General features: G+C 37.1%; 2 protein-coding genes across 5 annotated transcripts in view; both read right to left on the reverse strand.

Moving 5' to 3' along the window:
* Positions 1-20664, reverse strand: part of LOC110468061 (harmonin) — a 46360-nt gene that overhangs the window by 10089 nt on the left and 15607 nt on the right. For all 4 annotated transcript variants that reach the window (XM_085580143.1, XM_085580142.1, XM_085580140.1 and 1 more), the window contains exons 10-15: positions 20342-20401; positions 20029-20085; positions 18089-18231; positions 17385-17450; positions 14753-14877; positions 13223-13299 (exon numbers count right to left, since the gene is read on the reverse strand). In XM_085580143.1, coding sequence (XP_085436269.1) covers positions 13223-13299; positions 14753-14877; positions 17385-17450; positions 18089-18231; positions 20029-20085; positions 20342-20401 — 528 coding nt within the window. The remainder of the gene's footprint in view (positions 1-13222; positions 13300-14752; positions 14878-17384; positions 17451-18088; positions 18232-20028; positions 20086-20341; positions 20402-20664) is intronic.
* LOC146767306 (uncharacterized) lies at positions 5907-9734 on the reverse strand. Its single transcript, XM_085580145.1, has 3 exons — positions 9508-9734; positions 9026-9142; positions 5907-6599 (listed from the first exon to the last, which is right to left on the reverse strand). Exons 1-3 carry the CDS (start codon positions 9592-9594, stop codon positions 6057-6059), a joined length of 747 nt encoding a protein of 248 aa, XP_085436271.1. The 5' UTR covers positions 9595-9734; the 3' UTR covers positions 5907-6056.

The following is a 20664-nucleotide window of genomic DNA, read 5'->3' on the forward strand; positions in this document are numbered from 1 at the left end:
CTAGCCTTCAAATCTTGCAAATTAGAGGAAAGCTTAAATATTATTTTTTTTCCCTTCAGAAATTCTTCATCCAGCTGCAAATGAATAAGGGAGGAAAAATCTTTTATAGCAGCAAGTGCAGCAGAGCCTTGTAACTCAAACAACAGGATATTTTTGATAGATAGGAGAGCAGAGACTTATGTTCCTGGTGGTTTTGTATCTATGACAATCTCACCACTAAATCATAACAATCCCCTCATTTTCTCTGAGCCAAAATGTAATTGGCTTTGCCATGAGTGTATTCCAGTTCATTCTAGTACAGCTCACACTGATTTTGATTCAGGGCAACCCTCAGCATTCAAGGCCACACTTAAGGTTTAAGCATCTCCCATAATTTCCCTATCTATAAGTGTTAAAAGACCTGGTAATTCTGACCTGAATTTAATTAATAAGATTACTTAAGTCACAACAGAGACTATCTGGCCCAGCTATCTTCCAGGTAACAGGAAAATTTTATCCATACTTGGATGCCCATTTTATTCTTAAGTGCATGCCTTTTCATCTTTACTAGTCAATTGCTTGAATATAGGCCAAATGGATTAGCTGCTTGTATTAAATAAATCCATCAACCTCAGTTTCTTGAGCTTGGTACTCAGGAAATTGAAATTCAGGTAAAAACAAGGTAGAAAAAGTGGTGTGCATTATGTCAAATTAAGACACAAAAGCCAGAGTTCCATAAGTTGTGTAAAATCTAGGAAGATGAGAAACCAGACAGCAAAAGGTGTGTTTGTCTTTGGTGATACTCTCCTCCACTAAGAGAAGTGGAACTGGTCCTGTATCTGAACAATGAACTTCAACACAAATGCACAAACCCACACATACCAACCAACCAAACTTCACTCCCCTTTTACATATAATCTAATTATAATTCTTACACACTTCTGGAGACAGGCAGGCACTGTCTTGTTTGGTTTGTCATACACTGGCCTTTTCTTTTTTTTTAACTAACAGGAGTATCTCCCTCTTCAATATCCATGCAGGTTTTACTTCACATGCCCCCTGTGACTTCATTGCAATGAGGATGAATAAATACCCTTTACTGCAGTAAGTCATCAATGGAAGTAAGAGGTTTAAGGTCTACCAAACCAATTTATAGAATGATCTTTCTCTCAAAGTCTTACCAGAATGCTGTTCCCACAAAAATTTTGATCTTCCAACTAATATAAGGCAGTTTGGGAAGGAAGATGATTAAATCTGAAAGATTTTAGCAGACTTGTGATTTGGAAAATGTGCATGCATGCATAACAAATCATAAGACATTTCCCATGGAGGTGGATCTTGTTGCCAGTTTCTTAAACTAATTGTAGCTAGTCAGTAAAAAAAACAAGTGCCTTTTAAAATTGGTACTAAGACTGTTTGATCACACATAAAGAAATTATTCATTTTAGAAACAAATTCACATATATACACTTTTTCAAGAGCTAGATGATGTTAACTGCATATTATGACTTCGTTGGTTCTTCTCCTGAGGGATTTCATATTACTTAGAGATGTTAAATTACTGAACACTATCAAAATGAGAGCTCCAGCTGAAGGCAACATCTCCACTGGAGGGATCTGAATTTATTTTTAGCTCATGTGCCTGCCTTCTCTTAAGCAACTTATTAAAACTGCTTCCAATTACCATTCAATTCATTTATAATGTAGAAGCTTCAAGATGACTCTGGCTGTGTGGAAAGTGGTTACTAAGCATCACTTAAATTTGTTCAGAGTGTAACAGAGGAAAATAAAGAAACAATAGTATCTAAATTATTAAAGTGAAAAATGACAAATCCATCATATTTTATTGAAACACAGCTAGGAATATTGTGCACATAATTTACTGCCAGAAATGGCATTTATATAAAATAAATACAACACACATTTGATGGGTTTTCTGTCACTTACTGTCTTACAAATGCATATATACACATATCCACACACATGCATGCAACAAACACAGAACTTTGACGCAAACAGCTTAAGTCATGATGACCCTCAAGAATAAACACTACTAACTAGTTCACCAGCTATTTTAGGTGAATTTCAAGGACTGTCAGCTTGGAGTTATTACCTGTCTGAGCAATATTTCTCCTTTTTTTTCTCAGTAAGCCTTGGCTCGCTTCCCTCATAAACTATGATTCCCAAGGATGCTGCATGCTTGGTCCTAAAATGCTTAGCCTATGACTTTCCCCTTCACTTGCATTTGAAACAGAAATGGAAAAGAAATAAGAAAAAGAAGCTGATTGTGAGTGAATTTTGCAGTAATACTGCAAGACTACTATATTAGAGTCTAATATAATGACACACTTTTTTCCCTCTGGAAATTAAAAAATACAATTAAATTACACATATATGATGAATTATATAATAAGGCATATATCTTCAAGTATGTTCATGACTGTTTAAAAAGGAAAAAGGAAATTGACTTGATTTTTATTATTTAATTTCTGGTGAATTAGGAATTTATAAAAATAAAACCTAGCATCTGAATAAATGAGAAATAAGATACAGGAATTCTAGGGCTTTACACTATGCTGGAATTGTGCACCCAGCATGTCATGTTTTATTTGTCAATAAAAGTGGCTTTTTCACCTTGAAAAAAATGGAAAAATACTGGTTTGTACTTACCATTATTGACTGCTTGAAAATATACAGGAATTTTAGTTAGCAGGAAATGGGACAAAGATTGATTCTTTCAGGACATCTCAAAGAAAAACATCAAAACCAAACCACAACAGCACTGGAGCACTCAGAAAAAGGATATTAAAAGGCTTACCAGGGCCTCTGATTTGATTGTTGGCCTGACCACGAAGTTTGGGTCAGGATGCAGCATAACTGGTTTAGAGACTATTGGTACCCCTGGATGACGCTGGGTAGGTGGACTTGGAGCAAGTTGCTATGGAGTTAATTTAAGAAAATTACAGTTTACAACCTAATTTGTGCAAATCCATCATTTCACCAAGACTCCTCAATTCAAATGGTTTATCATAATGAATTTAATGACATTAATACAAAACAGAGCTGACAGAATTATTTTAACTAAGGCTTACAAAGTAAACAAACCAAAATACAATTTCTCTTATATCCAAGTAGTAGCTTTTCACCTAAATTCTGGCTTCACCAGCAAGATTATGGAAAAATGTCAGCCCTGCTTTTGGCATTTTTCCCATAAAGGCAACAAACTGAATGAGAAGTTAGAGGAAAAAAACCAAAACTGCTAAAGTTGAGTGTAAGAACACAGTGAACCCAAAACAAGATTTTAACTAATCCATGGATAAATAAATCTTTTAAGATTAAATTCAGCAGGGCTGTAGCAAACAGCTTTCCATAAGGAATTTAAAGTTAAATAATCTTGATTTAACTGCAAGGGTTTGTTAGGTTAATACCCTGCCCTTGACTCCACAAAGTAGAGATACCCAGAGGCATCTGAGACCTCATAATTTAGCATGCCCTAGTCCAATCCTACACCTCTCACTCAGCCAAAACTCCCACTGACATCAAGCACAGTTTTATTCAAGAAAAGAGTTCAAAACTGAGCTCTGTGGATTCAGTTTCTGACTTGACCTCAGCAACTCTTGGGACACTTTTCCCAATGTTTCTCATAGGAAATGTGATGTATTCCAGAGATCGCTCTTATAGTACAAGCTGTAACCTCTGATATTATTTATCTGCTTCCAGCAAATTAATTAAGCCACTTTGTTTTTTTGTCTGGGTTTTTTTTGTGCCTGCGTGTGTGTTTTTTCCCTTGTTGGCTTTTTTTTCTTAAATATCTTTCCACCATCCTTTTTTTTCCTTAAATATTTTCTTTAAAAGTTTGAATCAGTTATTTGAAAGTCCCTGTTGATATCTCTCAATTGATGCCGTTCTATTCTGCAAAAATACATAGTATCATTGAGCATTCTGAACTTAGAAGCATCAGAATCAACAGATTCACAGATACCAATTTGTTAAGCTGCACTGGAACTGGATGATTTGTCCTGGAGTTGCACAATTTTGCAACAGATTTTTCTAGAGTGCAGAGTCAATGTCTGATCATTCTGACTCAAATTCAGTGCAAAGAGATATCAAACAAATGGTGGTTCCGAGATGAAACTTGCATCTTAACTCTCATTATATTTAAAAGATAGTCTATTAACCTATTTTTGCCTTGATAGAAGAAAAAAACACATGTGCTGTGACATACAGACATTCACAACATGCAAATATTGACTGCATTTTGCTAATCTGTTGAAATACAAAATCCATCGACCATTAGGAGTCACTTCCACTACTTGTGCTTTCAGCACAGCAACTGATCATTCCAATATGTGCTGAATTTTAAATTAATTATCCCTGCAGAGTGAAACCCTTGGCAATTCCTTGTCATTAGCACTACATGGGAAGTTCATGAAACTACAGCCATGATAAACAGCTCGTGACATACCAGAGGGTTGCTTGACACAGGGGACGCTTTGCCAACGTGGGAGGTGTTTCTTACAACCTAAACAGCAACACACTTAGTACTGGGTTCATAAAAAGTGTAAAGCTAATAATAATTTTTTTTTCAGAAACAGACAGTTTATACCAGATATTTTAACAGCTAGTTCTCAAGAATGTCTCTGACAGGATTTTATTCCTTTTGTCAGATTTTGTTCAAGCTGAACTGGAAATAAAAAAGGGAGCAATGTAGAGAAGATGTATCAGCTTGAGTAATATTAGAAAAATAAACTTATGGGACAACTACAGTTGTCTTATTTTTTTGGCTTTAGCAGGCATAAACATGAGATCTTTAATCCACAGCTACACAAATGCACTACTTTTGCTTATCTGTGGGGTTAAAAACTGACTTTGTAAAAGGTAGCAAGAATAAATTGTCAAGATTTGGATTTTTGTTCCATTTCTGAAATGGCATCAGATATACTGAATTATCTATTTATAAACAAAGCAGCTTTGGCTCAATTAATTTTACTGAGAGCCTAGTCATTTCCTCATATACAGTAATTATATCCAGTGAAAACAGACATTAATTTCAAAGACTAGGCAATTTGTTGTTATCTAACATATTTTTCTTAATTATGAATTTATTTTCTCTAACATAGCTTGCAGTGACAAACTGCCAGAAACAAGATATTAGATTATATTGGTTTGGGGACAAATAAGTATGGTAGTTTCTATATTACTCCTTCTATCTGAATAGTCTTTGCTCTCTTTAGAAGGGTATACTTCTCCTCTCAACACAAGTATTTTGTACACTTATGTTGTTTCATGCCATTTTTATTGTGCAAATAACTTGGGAAGCCTGCTATCCATAAGAACATATGATATTTCCATTTCAGTAGATCTAGCACATTCTTGGCACTTCCAATGTATGAACCACATAGATCAAGCACTATCAGAGGTCCACGTAAGTTTACAAGAGATTCATGGGTCACATCAGGGCAATTATTCACAGAAAGAAAATCTTTCCACCAAAAGGGACAAATTTGCATATCCTTCCCCACCCAAGGAGAATCATGTAAATACAAAGACTGTTTGGTAAACATGCAGAACCCCCAAAACCCAACAGTGCAGTCAGACAACCCATGCAGAAAACTGTGTAGGAAAGAAGTGACCATATGGGATCTTCTTCTGCTGCTTGAAACAAGTAAGGAGCTTTTGCCAAAAGAACAAGTACATGATTCTCACTACAGTTCTTAGCAAAGGGAATTATGATGAGTCAGCTGCCATTTCTTTCTTAAAGAGAGATTTGGCACAAGATTTCTTTTATTTGATCGTCTTTTGGACTCACAGTGCAATAAGGAGAAAGTCAATGTTTTCTCAGAGTGCAAAAAGGCAAACCAGGTTACCAGCTCTTGCTTTTTTGTTTTACACAGTTTTGACCTTTTAAAAGTTTGACCTTTTGACTTTAAGACAGTTTACTTTATCCACTCTTTTCACCTAACAAAGCAATTTGATGACACATCTACAGCACTTCTACAAGTAATTTTCACCACAGGGATACTTTTCTCAAATTTAACAATGAATGAAATTTGCTGCTGTCAATAGATTTTAATCACTCAAGTCCAAATAATCTTTTTTTTTTTTTTTTTAACTGATACATTCTGCCTAGGGCATCTGCAGGTAATAGGGCTACAAGGTATGTAAGCAGTAGAGCAAACTCCTCCTGATTTATATTTAAAAAATATTAAAATGAAACTATCTCTGGACTGCATTCTGAAAAACCACTCCATTCCCTCTTTTAACATTGCAAGGGGCAGAAGGGTAGGTCCAGTGGACAAAGATGGTGATGGATCAGGAGGCACGCAGGGGAGTGGTAAAGGAACATGCATCCAAACAGATCCCGAGGTCACCTGGGAAGCTGGTGTTACCACCAGGGCTGGACCTCGTGGAGCATTTGAAGCAGGAGATGGATGAGCTGGTGGCGCTGGGGTGACAGTGTGGGGCGGCGGCGGTGGTGGCGGTGGCGGCGCACGCTGTTTGGGTTTGTCAACTTCATCCAAGTTTATGTCATCCAGATCTGTGGTGTGCAGCTGCAGGCCGCCCGCAAAGCGCCGCATCGAGGGGGCAGAGGGAGAGGCCGAAGGGCGGCCGCTCGCCGGCTACGGGCGACAGAACAGAAACCTGCCTCAACACTTTGAGAAACGGGCAGCCCTGGAGCACCGCTCAGCCTGACCGCTCCTCCACAGGTGATGCTCCTTCCTCTCTCAGCCCCTAAACTATTAGGCTAGCCCAGAGATATGAGACCTTGAGGGGAGGAACATCAGGAGATGGGCAAAGGTTCAAAAGAGGCTCTCACCCTGATGTGGTTGTCCAGCTTCTTTATTCCATGAGATCCAGGGGGAAAGAGGGCGAACAGGAAGGGTTAGGGGCTTATCTAGGCTCTGGACAGGGAGGGCTTCTCTGGCTTTCCATCAACCCCATTGGGGCAGGAAGGACGGGACACTCTTATCTGATCAGAGTCACGGGGGTCCTGGAAATGGGGAAAAGCATAGCCCGAGCGCACTGTAGCACACAGGAAGATGTTTGCTTCTCCCACACATAACATACACAAATGTTTTCTCTGAAAGCCCTTCCAAAAGCACTCTTTGTGATTCCAGTTTAAAAAGAAGAAAACAGCAGTGGTGTGACAGCAGCCATAGAGGTAAGGGAGTCGACAAAAGAAACCCCACAAAACTCCAATGGCATAAATTTTTCACAAGGCAAAATCACAGGACAAAGCAAGATAATACAACTTTTGCCTCTCTGGCTCTTATGAGGAGGAGCAAGAATTACTCCCCACAAAGGTGATTATTTTAAGGAAAATAATCAAAGACAGGCCTTGAGATTCTATGTTGTTAAAAAAGGGAAAGGAGTTAAAGTTGTGTAAACATAACCACACATTAGTACAAGGAAGGAAACTAAACTTAAGCAGCTATCAAAACAAAAATTTATTGCACTATTAAATTCAGAACCTCAAGGGGCTTGAGGTCTTATAATTTATGTTAATCCACACCAATCTATTGGGGCACTAAACAACTTCAGAGTTTGAATGCAATGAGCAGCTCATCCAAAAAAAATAAGGATGTGTGTGAGAAAGGCATTTATATCTGCTGTTAGAGTTGCTAACATTGCTTTTATCAGTGATCCAACTGGTGTATTTGAGCAAACTCAGTTATTTTGCTATTTTGTAGACTCAACTGAGAAAACCTTACATAGATAAGCTGTCTGACAGACACATTCATCTTACTCTAATATGGCAACACTTCCCTCAAGTGGGTAACACTTTTCACATTCTCCTTATCTAACATGCTCACCTCTTTGTGCTGAAAAAATTGCTATTTCTTTGACAGAGGTTGAGATCTTGGATGCTCTTGTTCCCAAGAAACAGTTCCAACCTGTAGAACCTGAATATCTTTCAGCTGCATTTACTCCTAAGGAGCTCTCAGGTTTTGTGGTTTACATGTTTTAACAGCTTGTGTAGAAAAAATCGTACCAGAGCAATTATATATAACATAATGGATTTTTTTTTGTAGAAAAATCATAGTATGGCAATTATATATAACATAATGAAAAATTGATGGAGCAAACACAATACAAAGTGCTGGTCTCAAATCCAGGTAGAGTTCTGAAAATACAACAGTGTTTGTAATCTGTAATGTTCCTTCTTACTTTACAAAGGGGGACAAAATTCTAGCAGAACACAAATTGCCAAGTTTGGGTAGTGAGAGAAAACCTCTGCATAATCATTCCACTACAAATGTACTGAAAAATGCCATGGATCTGAGCCTAGGGCCATGAGGCACAAAAAACCAGCTGCTTTTTTCAGAGCTGTTCCATGCTGACCTGAAGGAAAATCATGTGAGAGTGTTCCCCAAGGCCCCTTTTGTGGTTGCAGTTTCTCGGGGACCCCATGGGAGCTCAGTAGATTGCAGTGTTCCTCTTGGAAGTGGCTTTCCTTGGAAGACAGCCAGAGAAACAGGATGGTGGGAAAGCCTCACCCTAGGTCTAGAACCATCAGGCTCTAAGGAACAATCACTTTCTGCAGCTCCCCTGATTAAAGGGGACTACTTAAAGCACAAGCCCAAACCCTGTCCCTTGTGAGTTTCATATCTTTTTGTAATTTTCTTATCCTGTTCCTTTATTTCACACAGTACAAGGAAGCTTCCTTGTTCCGTACATCAATGATGTTTTTATATTCACATGATACTAATAAATATATATGGATTTAGCTTTTTTACTGGCATCATGTCCCACCTAGCCCAAATATTTCATGAAACAAGAAAACTGTTATTTTAGTGGTGATAATAGAGTTAAAAAGGAAAATATACAATCAATTCATTAAAATAATGTCTAAATTTTTATAAAATATAGGAAAATAAAATTCTATAGACTGTAAGTCATCAGTTACTGACTTTTTTCTTCCTATTTGAGGAAGGACTGAGGGGAAAAGACAAAGATTTTTTTTCACTGGTAAAACCTGTTGCTTTTAGGACACAATTTCAGTTATTTAGAGATCATGCAATATATGGAAAAGCTAGAGCTTTACCTCAGGAGACTCATTCTCCACAGAGGAGATCTGCTCTAACCGTGTTTGACAAAGTCTTTCCACCCAGTGCTGCACCTTTTCTGATTCTTCCAGGTCTTCTCGTTCTGTCTCAGATACCTTGACCATAACATTGGTGCATTAGAAAAGGTTACAGGTATGGTCATAATGCAAATGTACTTCAAAATTATGAAACATCACCTAAAATAGGTTTAAAAATAATAATACTACTTTTAAGGATTTCCTATTTTGCTGTTTTTCAGTAAATTCATCACTACACATGGACACAACTGCAGAGATATCCTCATTTGGGCACAAGCTGAGTAGAAATAAGCAAATGTGGCAACAGAATTTTGCAGTAAAACAGTTTTTTAAAATTTAATTATATTAGAATAATTAAATAAGTTACCTGCTAAAATAATTCCACTAAAAATCCATCTAATTTTCTTTCAATATACCTTTGAACTTGATCGATCACAACATACCTCTTGCACAAGACGATTTATTTTCAATTGTTTTTCTTTCTCCAGCATTCCTTCTTTCTCCTTGGCAAGTTTTTGCTCAAACTCCATTTCCTTTTTATTTTTCTTCTGTTCACAAAAACTATCGCTTTTTGACTTCTTTCTTTCTTTCCCTTTCTGGGAAGGTTTTGTAACAAAAACTTTTACATCAGCTAAAACCACCACAACCTTCAATCTTGGTACATGAGTGTCTGCCTTGAAAAATTAATTACAATCTATGCAAGAATGGGGATGGTTTTTTAAAAGAAAATCCAAAGTCCATCTACCCAATTTGCAGGAAATTCAAACTTTTTGGAGGGCTTGTGCCCCCTAACATAAGCTGGATAAAATCAGAGAATTCAACTTTTTTGTTCCTCTGCAAAGTTTCAACTTTAGGCCACACAGGCCCACTACAAAACTCTGAATATTCAGACAGTTTTAGCTGGGTCTTGATTTGCCATCTCTCTGTTTTGGCATATATAGATATAAATATATACATATATATACATATATATATATATAAAGACTGATTGCTTTCAGGTGACAGATGCTCATGTATAGGTAGATGTGTATAGTCCATGCATAAAACAGCTTCATGCATATGCCCTAAAATCAGCATAGCATTGCATCCCCTAATAAAACTGGAATAAAGAATTATAAAGGAAAGGTTTAGATCAGTTCAGAAATTGAGTTCCTGCTTCCAAGAAGGAACACTGCATCACAAAGACCATGTAGCTCCTATAAGCACTGGATAAAATCTACTCAGAGTTAAATAATACAGCATGAGGTGACTCTACAATTTTAGAGGTAGGATACAAAGAGAAAAGCTACATAATCTTTTAGAAGCCACTGTTCCTGTTGTCTTCAAAACACCCATTTCTCCTTAATTCTACTTTAGTGACGTCACATTTCTGCTACCCTTTCACATTGTACAGGTAGGACTTAATTCATTTTGGAAACGCCATGTTCTCCTTTTATATATGAAAAGTAAAACAGAGGAGCAGGTGGCCACTTATTGACAATTATTGCCATAGCCAGAAAGGCTGTGCTTTAGGTTTTATTTTGTTTCTCTCATCATCAGCTATCGACTTTTCTTGCTTTGAATTCCCAAAACCACCACGAACTGCTTCACATTAAATAGCATTATTTGTCTTCCTTTCACCTTTTGCATGTTAATATTGATAAAAAAACTTGGAAAACAGACATTTTCCCTGGCAGCTACAGAAGCCAATTCCCCCAGTCAAGGAGTTAATGGGAACTTTGTACTGCTGAGCTCAGTGGGATGTGGTCTATTGCTTCATGGTTACATGGTGGTGAGGGGAGCAGGAGGAAAAGGAACCCCAAAAACATCAGAGATTAAGCTTAACTAAAAAAAAAATCTAGCTTTTCACAATAATGCTTTTACATAAACCTAATTCTGTGGTCTATTTTGTTCAGGGCTAATTCGTTTTTACCTTAACAACAATTACCAATATCATCCTCTTAAAAATTCAAAGATACATTTAGTACTGTCTGCTAGATGTAGCATCAGGCAGGTCAACTTGCTAGATATCAACATTTGAAGGATTACTGAATTCAAAGGCACAAAAAGCAGTAGACAAGCCAAAGTCTTCTAGAACATGAACATACATCTGACTGTCTTAGCTGCACTCACAGCATTCAGATACAACAGGATGATTCATCCTTTCCTACAATTTTCCCCATGGATTCAGTTTAATTCCTATTATAGACATTTTTAGTACAGAGTAAAATATTGTTTTTAAAGCAAACAAAAAAATCATTAGCAATAGGGAGTAGGAAAAAAATTCATCACAGCAAAAAGCAAATGATTGAAAATAAAATCTTTTCAAACTTCCAGTGCACACAGTGTGGTAAAGTTCAACAGGAATTTTGTTAACATCATTAGAATATGAAGAGGTATTTTGGCAGTCTCTAAACTATAGTTGTCAACAGAAACACCAAATATTACCCTCTTTGTGTGAAGAATTTCCACAGCATGCATTTATAATTTTCAGATAAAAATCCTAACTGCCCTGGTTTTCACACAGGTTACAGATCCTTGCTGATTTTGTACTAGCAGTACAAAAAGGTATTGGAATGCACCATCTTCTCCTGTTCTCTTTTAAGGGGAATAGGTACATGCTGGGCACACAAAGGTCAAAGTAATAGTTCTAAACAGTGACACAAATACTTCATCTGTCAGAAACAACCCTGACCTCCTTTGAAACATTGAGCTCTTGCCAGATACACTCATAAAATATTCATGGCACTTTTACCACAGTTAATTACCAAAAACCTCACCACGAAAGCACACAACACAACAGCAATGCCTCTATAATACGGCTAATATACATTGCAAGAAAGAAAGAGAAGGAAACAACAGTAAGTATAAAATATTACTCAAAACTCTCATAAATTGAAATTGCAATACTTCAGCAGCATCTCTGGGGACACAGAATTATTCTATCAGCTTAAAGATTGTTATTTTTTTTTTTTTTTTGCTCTTATGTGCATGACTAAAAGCCTTTTGCCTTCAGCACTCCTCCAGGGAGATTTGCAAAAGTATAACTGCATAATTTTTGTGTCTACTGTTTTTATACACACATGATTCTGAGGATTTCAGGAGAACATGAAGACATGCCTTGCCCACCTGTAATAAACACCTGCAATGTATTGTTATACAATTCCCTCTGCACATGGCAGAATGCAGAGCCTGAAGGACTCAAAAAGACAAAGTCCTAGACACACATATCCCAAAGGCATCTTCATTTGTGCACACGTTAAAAGAAGGAACATTCGAGTATATAGAATGTTTAACAACAGCAGAGAAGAAGGAAAATGAGGAATTCAAATTCAAACACGCACACAGCAAACAAAATCACATTTCAAAGTTTGTACCTTACGGATTGTGGGAAATTTTCCTTCATACCGATAAAACCATCCAAAAGCTACAAAAGGTAAAGGAAAAGTTGTTTTTTGAAGAAAAGCCAAGGACAGGCTCATCCTCAGACCAATCCATGCTGATATGTGTAACTGATTAAAATTTATTTGAAGGCAAAACACCAGAGGTTTGATATTACATGACAAGTTCTTAGCTAAATTCTTGATAAATGGTTTTAGAACATTTAGTCATAGGCATCCCTTCTTTTAATGGTACACATTTTATGCCAAACAAAAAAAATTCAACAAGTAATCTTCATACAGAACCACACAGGCATGTGCATTTCTAAGATTTCTATGGTCACACTCCTACTTTACAGTAGTTTTAGCAAGCCTTATGAAAATGAAACAGGCATTCAAACTCATTCAAACTTGTGGCAGAGCATAGCTTTTGAGGAGACATGAAAAGCTGCATTTCCCAGGACAAAATATTTCAAGCCAAGTGCATAAATTTTATAAAATATATTGCTAAGTAAGATATACAAAAAAATATAATACCATACATTTATATAAGAAACACTGCTAACACAGAGCACTTAATATAGTCCACGTTCCTGTAGGGCTGTTAGATTTCATATCAAGCTATCTTTAGATCCAAAGACAGCAGCAGTGTCAAAATATTTCATCATTTACTAAAGGACCACACATATTGCCATAAGAAAACCAAATGGTCAGTTTAATGTCAAGACTGACTGTCAGGAGGAGGTGAGACACAGGTAGAATCTGAATCAGGATAGAAAGTCAGGGCTGAGTGGCAAACCTGTTTGTCCTGCTTCATGTTCACTTCATCCATGTCATCTGTTTCAAGTTGGTCTTGTGCAACTCCCTTTAAACCTTCTAGAGAAACAAAGGAGGAAAGGGGTGAGGGGACAGAAGTGACAGTAACTGGGGATTCCCATGAAATGAAAAAGAGAGCAGTAATGTGTGACTAGATGTTTCCATGAAACAAAATATGTAGTTAGTGATGGGATGTTTTTCCAAAGAATTGTTAAAAAAAGTAAAGCCCTACTGAAAACAATCTCCAACCTTCTCCAGCCCTGAAGAGCTATTAGAATCTACATGTGGACAACTGGTCTGCTATGTGGTAAAGGGAAGCCTGAAGAGTTTGGTGGCTTTTCCTCTAACAGAACCATCAGCAGACTGCCCCAAAGTCACAAAAAAAAAAAAAAAAAAAATTAAAAAAAAATTAAAAAAAAAAATAGCATCAGGTTAGGAATTGGCCTAGGCCTCCTGTAAATTATGCATCAAGAACTTTCCATGTTTTAATTTGTACAATACAATTTTACTACACTTTGCATACAATTTGCAGCTTCTAATTTAGCTTCTTAACTGCCAGCTAAGCTCTGTCTTAATTCCCCTTGGACAAGTAAGTCAGAAAGCCAGCAGTGTCCTGGGCTGCATCAAGAGCAGCATGGGCAGCAGGGCAAGGGAGGGAGTTCTGCTCTTCTACTCTGCTTCCATTGGACCTCTCCTGGAGTGCTGCATCCAGCTCTGGGGCTGCCAATATAACATGGATGTGGACCAGCAGAGGGCCATAAAGATGATCAGAGGGCTGGAGCACCTCTGCTATGAGGAAAGGCTGAGGGAGTTAGGGCTGCTCAGCTTGGAGAAGAGAAGGCTGTTGGGAGACCTTAGGTCAGCCTTTTGGTACCTAAAACAAGTTACCAGAAAACTGAAAAGGAACTTTTTGAAAGGGCATGTAGTGACAGGACAAGGCAGAATGGCTTTAAACCAAAAGAGGATAGATTTAGATTAGAGCTAGGAAGAAATTATTTACTGTGAGGCACTTGAACAGATTTCCCAGGGTAAGTGGTGGATGTCCCATCCCTGGCAGTGTTCATGGCCAGTTTTGGATGGGGCTCTGAGCAACCTAGTCTAGTGGAAGGTGTCCCCAGCCATGGCAGGGGTTGGAAAAAGGTGATCTTTAAGATCCCTTCCAAGCCAAACTGTGAAAAAGCTGACAGGTAAATACTGAACAGTAACAACATGTAAAACAATGCACTAAACACCAAAGTTATACATGTCTATGCTTCAGACTATTTCTTAGTTAGCCTTATTATTTTTATTTTTCCTGCTGCTGATTGCTAAAAACCATGACTATTTGAATGGATGTATATTTTTCAAGATAGGCACCTGTTAAATAAGAGTTATTTAATTGATTTATCATATGCTTCCAGTCTTCAGAAAATAACCAATTCATAGCTAGCTTAACATGGAGACAAACTGGTGATAGAGCTCAGTGATGTGTCTGAGACAAATGGAAGTAGGCAAGCTGACATCAATTACTTACTTTTGTGTTTGGAAGGAGGGGCAGAATGCACTTCTGCAGTTACAGTTTTTAGAGACTTGGGTGCTTCTTTAGGACCCCAGTCTTCTTCCCACTCCTTTTTAAATTTCTCTTCCTCTGCTGTTATCCTAGAGGAAACAAATCCAGTTAAACATTCTGAGTACAAAACCAACCACATCAGTATATATTGATTAGCATTGTAATTTTTTAGCATATTTGTTTTTTCTCTGGAACATAAAGCACAATAAACTGCGCCTTCCTCATAACCAAATTCCTTTCATCAATCTGTTTCATTTACTAAGCTACTAAAATAATTTGTAAAGTACAGTGTAAGAAGATATCCTTATTTAATATTTAGACTTCTAAGGCCTATTACATATCACCTGCACAGATACTAAGCCATGAGTGACACACCACAGTACTGTCTGTCAGCTTGAATGAAGTAAAAAAATCATCTGTCACTTAGCAATTTTTAGGACTGGAATTGCTTACTAGAAAAACTGAAACACTGAGTGGCAGACTATCATACACCTAAATCAGACATCACAAGGCAAACTATACCTAAAAAATATGTGACTCCTCTCTATATCTTTAAATCTATTTTGATTATTCCTTCCTAAACACAATAGTTCTAGGCTGCCATAAAAAGTAACTCTTTCCAAAAATAAATAGATACTGTTGAAACAGAAACCATATTAAATTCTGAATTCTAGGGGGAGAAAAAGGGAAAAAAATTTAAAAAAGAGAAGAGAGGGAAATAGGTACAGATAGAAGATGGGGGTGCTGCAGAGAGTGCCACAATTCAGGAAAAGAGCATGCAAAACAAGTAAATTACCTAGTATGGCACCATGATCAGAGAAAAAGACATTTCAAATAAAAATACAGCAAATACCAAGTATGTCACAGCAGAAGTGCTGAATTATCTGACAACAGGTAGCTTCATATATGCTGCCTTAAGATCCAAGATCTAATAGACCCAGGATCTATTCTTGACTATTGCTTGCCTTGAACTGATAATGTAGTGACAAAATTTACCATATCTTAGATATATATTATGCTATTTATATTTGGATTATCTTTTGCATCTCTAAATTAGCTAAAGTAAATTGAAAAACTATTCACATGATGTCAAAACACTCTTATATCTGTAGCTGAGCTCACTATTTAAATTTAGAGGCATTGTCAGGGAACAATGGACACAATGTTTTTTCATTTAATTTTAGATTTAAAAAGTTGGTGTTACAATGTTACTTGCAGTACATAGAGTTAGGGACATTTGCCATTTAGGCACATTTGAATTTTTTTCAAATGTAAGATACCAAAAAAGGGCACAGTGAGTTTATACAAGGAAATCCTGCAGAAAGGATTCTTAAAAGAATGCAAGGCATGATACTCACAAACAATTAATACAGAAAAATATTGTGTTTTAGCCAGTCATAACTGCCTATTAAATCTCAGCTTTAGATTTCATCTAGATTCCTCTACTACTATTCTCCCTCTTCCTCACCCAGGAGATTGACACCGACTTAACAGTTTGGATTGTGATATGGAAAAGCTTAAAAATGCCTGAGCAACACTTAAAAATTCTACAAGGAAGTCTAAAGCTGTGCTAGACATTACACTGATCAGCCCTCAGGGCACAAAAGCCTTCCCTGAGCGAGTAAAGATGCTCAGTGCAGAACAGCACAGCAGACATCCAACATCCATTATATCAGAGAGGCAATCTAGATTTGGAGAACAGAATCATCCTTCACCTGTGATGGTTGCTTTTATAGCAGCTTTTGGCTATTGCGAGAATTTCTATAATAGGCCACAAAATAAAGAACAGGATGTTATCAACTCCCTGGGATCAGAAAAGGGAAATGCATAAAAATTCATCCATTGCTGCTGTATAGCCCACAGCAGGACTGCCAGAAGATTTTTATCTTGTGACAGCTAGGGAATATATTTCTTTATCCACCTTACAAATTCAGAAATCACTGTTCTTTTTCTTTCTACATGAAAAGGGACTTAAATGAATTAAAGCCCCTTAATATGCCAAAGGTGCAAAGCCAAAGACTTGAGGGACAATCTTAGCCCTAAAAGGCTGAATCAAAACAGATACTACTCTGCAATTTGCATTTTCATGCAATTTCCCAGCATCGTTTAGAAGGAAAGTTAATTACTGTGATAACAACCAGTTAATTTCAAAATTCCAAATGTAAAAGAATGCTTAAGTTAAAAATATAGTACTGATCTGTTTCTTAGCAGAACTGCTTTCTTTCCTCTTAGAATTAAATGTAGTGGTTCAGTGACAACAAAGTAAACAAGTTCTGAGACACAGAACTTCCTTAGTCTTAAGTTTCTCTATATATTAATATTTTTAAAATAAGTGCATAACTTCAACTTCACACTGAATTTATTATTGCCTCATGTTTATTCATAATCCTCAGGTTTACAGGTGCTGATTTTCAGGTCAGTTTCCTATTTAACTGTGCTGTACTTACTGATATGTACTGGATCCCACATTTAGCTAAATGAAATATTACACATTTTATTTGAAAGCAACATGCAGAATGTTTTCAGCTACATCTAATCTAATACACAAGGAACCCTTTTCCAGGTGGCACATTGCCTGTGTAAGGTTTTTACTCACTGCTCTATTTCTCTGCGATATCTCTCTTCTTCCTCTGCAGCTTTCTGGGAAATCTCCAGCTTTCTTCTATAAGAGGAATTAGGACAACATGATAAAAATAGTGTTTTCTGAGTAAGAACCTGAATAAAGTGTGTCAGCATATAGTTAGTAAAAGATACAGACAGTAAATATATTTGTATTGGGGGAAAATGATCTGTTTTAAAAGTCATCTTTAAGACACCCGAAGGTTCAGTATGGTTTCCTAGGAACCCTGAGGACATTCCTGACCATCTGGAAAATAAGGGCATATAATTTACTTAATTCATGAAGTCACTACCTCCTTCTGAGGCAAGACTATAGCATGGTTTTGTATGAGCATAAAATTTCTAACTGTCTTGCTAAAAATAAAGCAGGAGTGAATAGCGTGAGTGAGCAGGAGTGAATATCACACTGAATAATTGGGGTACAACAGTCAGGTAGTAGTGTGACCCTTCTACTTAAGATGGCTTCGAAGATATCAGCTTTGAAAGCCCGGAATATCAAGAGCATCACAGGACAAACATTTTATGGACAGAGACTTTGCAAAAGCAAAACAAAGTTAATCTAAGTTAAGAATCTTTTCACTTCTGCAAGAAGTATCACAGAAATAATTATGTGCTCCTGTCTTCCATGTCCTCTCCAAATCCAAGCTAAATTGTTCAGACTGCCCTACAGAGAGTGCTCACAATCTCTCTTTCTCCTGCTGCTCTTTGATGATTTTGTTGGTCTCCAGTGCGAGCCGCTTCTGATGCATCAGCTCCTGGCGCTCCTGCTCACGGAGACGTGCTTCTCTTTGCCTTTCTTCTTCAGTCATGAACAGCTCCTTGCCCTGCAATCAAAACCACCACCCCAATCAGTTGTGCAAATACCTCATGAATGCAGTTCTTCTAGGAAATAATTCAAACTCAGTAACATAGTAGCACATCTGCCATTTCCTCACATTGCCCTTCCAGTGGAAAATACCCTGAAAGATCCTCAAAGACCTGACCACTCACCCCAAGGAGCTATTCTAGTTTCAGTCTCTAAGTTACTATGCACCAAACAAGATTTGCAACTACTGAAGTCAACAACACTGCAGGGGTCACACCAAATACATGCTCAGTGTGTCACCCAGAAAAAAAAATTCACATTATACTTCCTTTAAATCTCACTGAGCAATGAAATGCCAGAGAATAGAATACTGAATGATTCCCAATGTGAAGACTACACAGTTACTGTGTTTTAGTGCTCTTATGCCTGGCTGCTGCAGAAATGTGCTGTCATTCAGGAACTCAAATACAGGGAATGTACACCCCCAAAACACTGTATAGTTGTATTTCAGTTGGTTTTGTTCCTGTTTCATTTGCTTTACAATTAAAGACACTAGCAATATTTTCTGTTCAAGAAAGATATCTCCATACTGCTATAGGTAGAACACCTTGATAATATTAATCTAATTTTCATTTCTGAAATTAAAATTCCATGTTAATTAAGAATGTAGGATTTTTCATGTCTCTAAAGTGCAAAGTAGAGATCTTGAACAAAACCAGGCATTGAGGAATGTCTTTGAACCATAATAGGGAAAATGTTTCCTTATGCTATCTCTTTTCCAGACAAAGATGTCCATTGAGAAGATGATGCAAGGTAAAGGAGTGAGGAACAGAAGAATTCCATAGCAACAATTTGCCATTTTAAGGATACCACACCAGTGATGCATGCTGAGGTAGATCTCATATTTTTAAAGTTATCATACCTGGGAGTTGAAACTAAGTCCTTAAGATGTTGAATTCCTGGAACTTAATCAACTAGCCCAGAATATTTGTTCAAATAATCTCTACAGTGCCTTTGGACAACTTCATCTTTTGTTACCGTAAGAGTAGATCAAATAAACTATTAATTCCTTAATGTAGCTACACAGTATACATGAACCCTTAGGAAGTAGCTGAAGTGACTTATTAAATCTTTTTTTCCCTATTTAATTCAGTTGCAGGGCAATTAGAAAACACCATCTTTGATTAGTCTATGGAACTTGATTATCCTCTTGTATACAACCACACACTTTCTATAAGAAGGATTAGAGCAGTAAAAACCTTAAAACATTTATTGAAAGTCACACTGAAGTCAGAGGAAGATTTAATTAATTTCAGCTGGCTTTAGATTAGACCCCAAAGGCTTATAGTTCTGTTGCACAGAACTGTGGAAATGAAAAATTGAGCAATTTTCAGTGTGTCAATATGCTAATGAGATCAGATAAACAGTTACAAAAGGAATTAATTTGGAATAAGACTAACGCATCAGCTATTAATGACTAAAAAATTATTTGTCACCAATCCAATTCACCTTTCATGTTTCAGCAGAAGCAGATATCTAATAGAACAGAAGCTCTCAAACATGAGAGACCACTACAATAAAGTTAATTTCCATTCCTTGTTAAGGGAATGGCTCTGCATTGGCCTACAGTCATGTTTCAATTGAGAATACTTGGTGTGGTATGAAAGAATCACATTGCCACTCAAAACTGCCCTGGTTTGACAGACCTTATACAGAAACACAGCTGTTGTTTTTATGCATTTATTTTTACCATTGATTTACTTACATAGCAATTTTCTGCTTACAAATGTTCTGCTTTTACAAATATACTACTTACAGCGCCTGCCACCACAGAGATTGTCAAAGTACGGCTGCTCTTGAGCACTCTGACAGCCTGCAAATTAAAACAAAACAAAAATCAGTGTGAAGGAAGGGATAAAAGGCCAGTATAATGCTAGTTGCCAAGGCTGGAATTACCAGAACTAAACAGAGTGGTAGGTATGGAAATATCCAAAATGCCATGTTCAATACTCAACCCCTTAAGTCAGTAGCCCAGTATCAAAACATACTTTCTGTGGACAGGAAAAAAGGACAGATGTTTAATAAGCTGACAACTACAAATCCAGGGAACTGAGAAGACTTGATTTTACCTCTTTATGATCCACGTTAGAAAAGTCCACTCCATTCACCTCAACAATCTGATCACCAACCTAAAGAAATCAATGCAAATTTTAGTACAGATGCTAAGTTAGTACATACATTCAATGAAAACAGAAAGAGATGTTTCCCTTCATATACCAGTCATGGGTACTGGCAGAGTGCAATGGGAACAGACTGGAAACAGGTCAGGCTTGCACATACTCCTACAACGGGATCTGCTGTTGCCACTGCTTGGGTTCAAATCCTGAGCTTGAAAGAATATTGGTCTGACCCAGATCACTCACGTTAAAAATTTAAAAAAACTAGCTTTGTT

The sequence above is a fragment of the Lonchura striata genome, chromosome 5 (genome assembly GCF_050655825.1).
Source record: "Lonchura striata isolate lonStrDom1 chromosome 5, ASM5065582v1, whole genome shotgun sequence".
Lineage (NCBI taxonomy): Eukaryota > Metazoa > Chordata > Aves > Passeriformes > Estrildidae > Lonchura > Lonchura striata.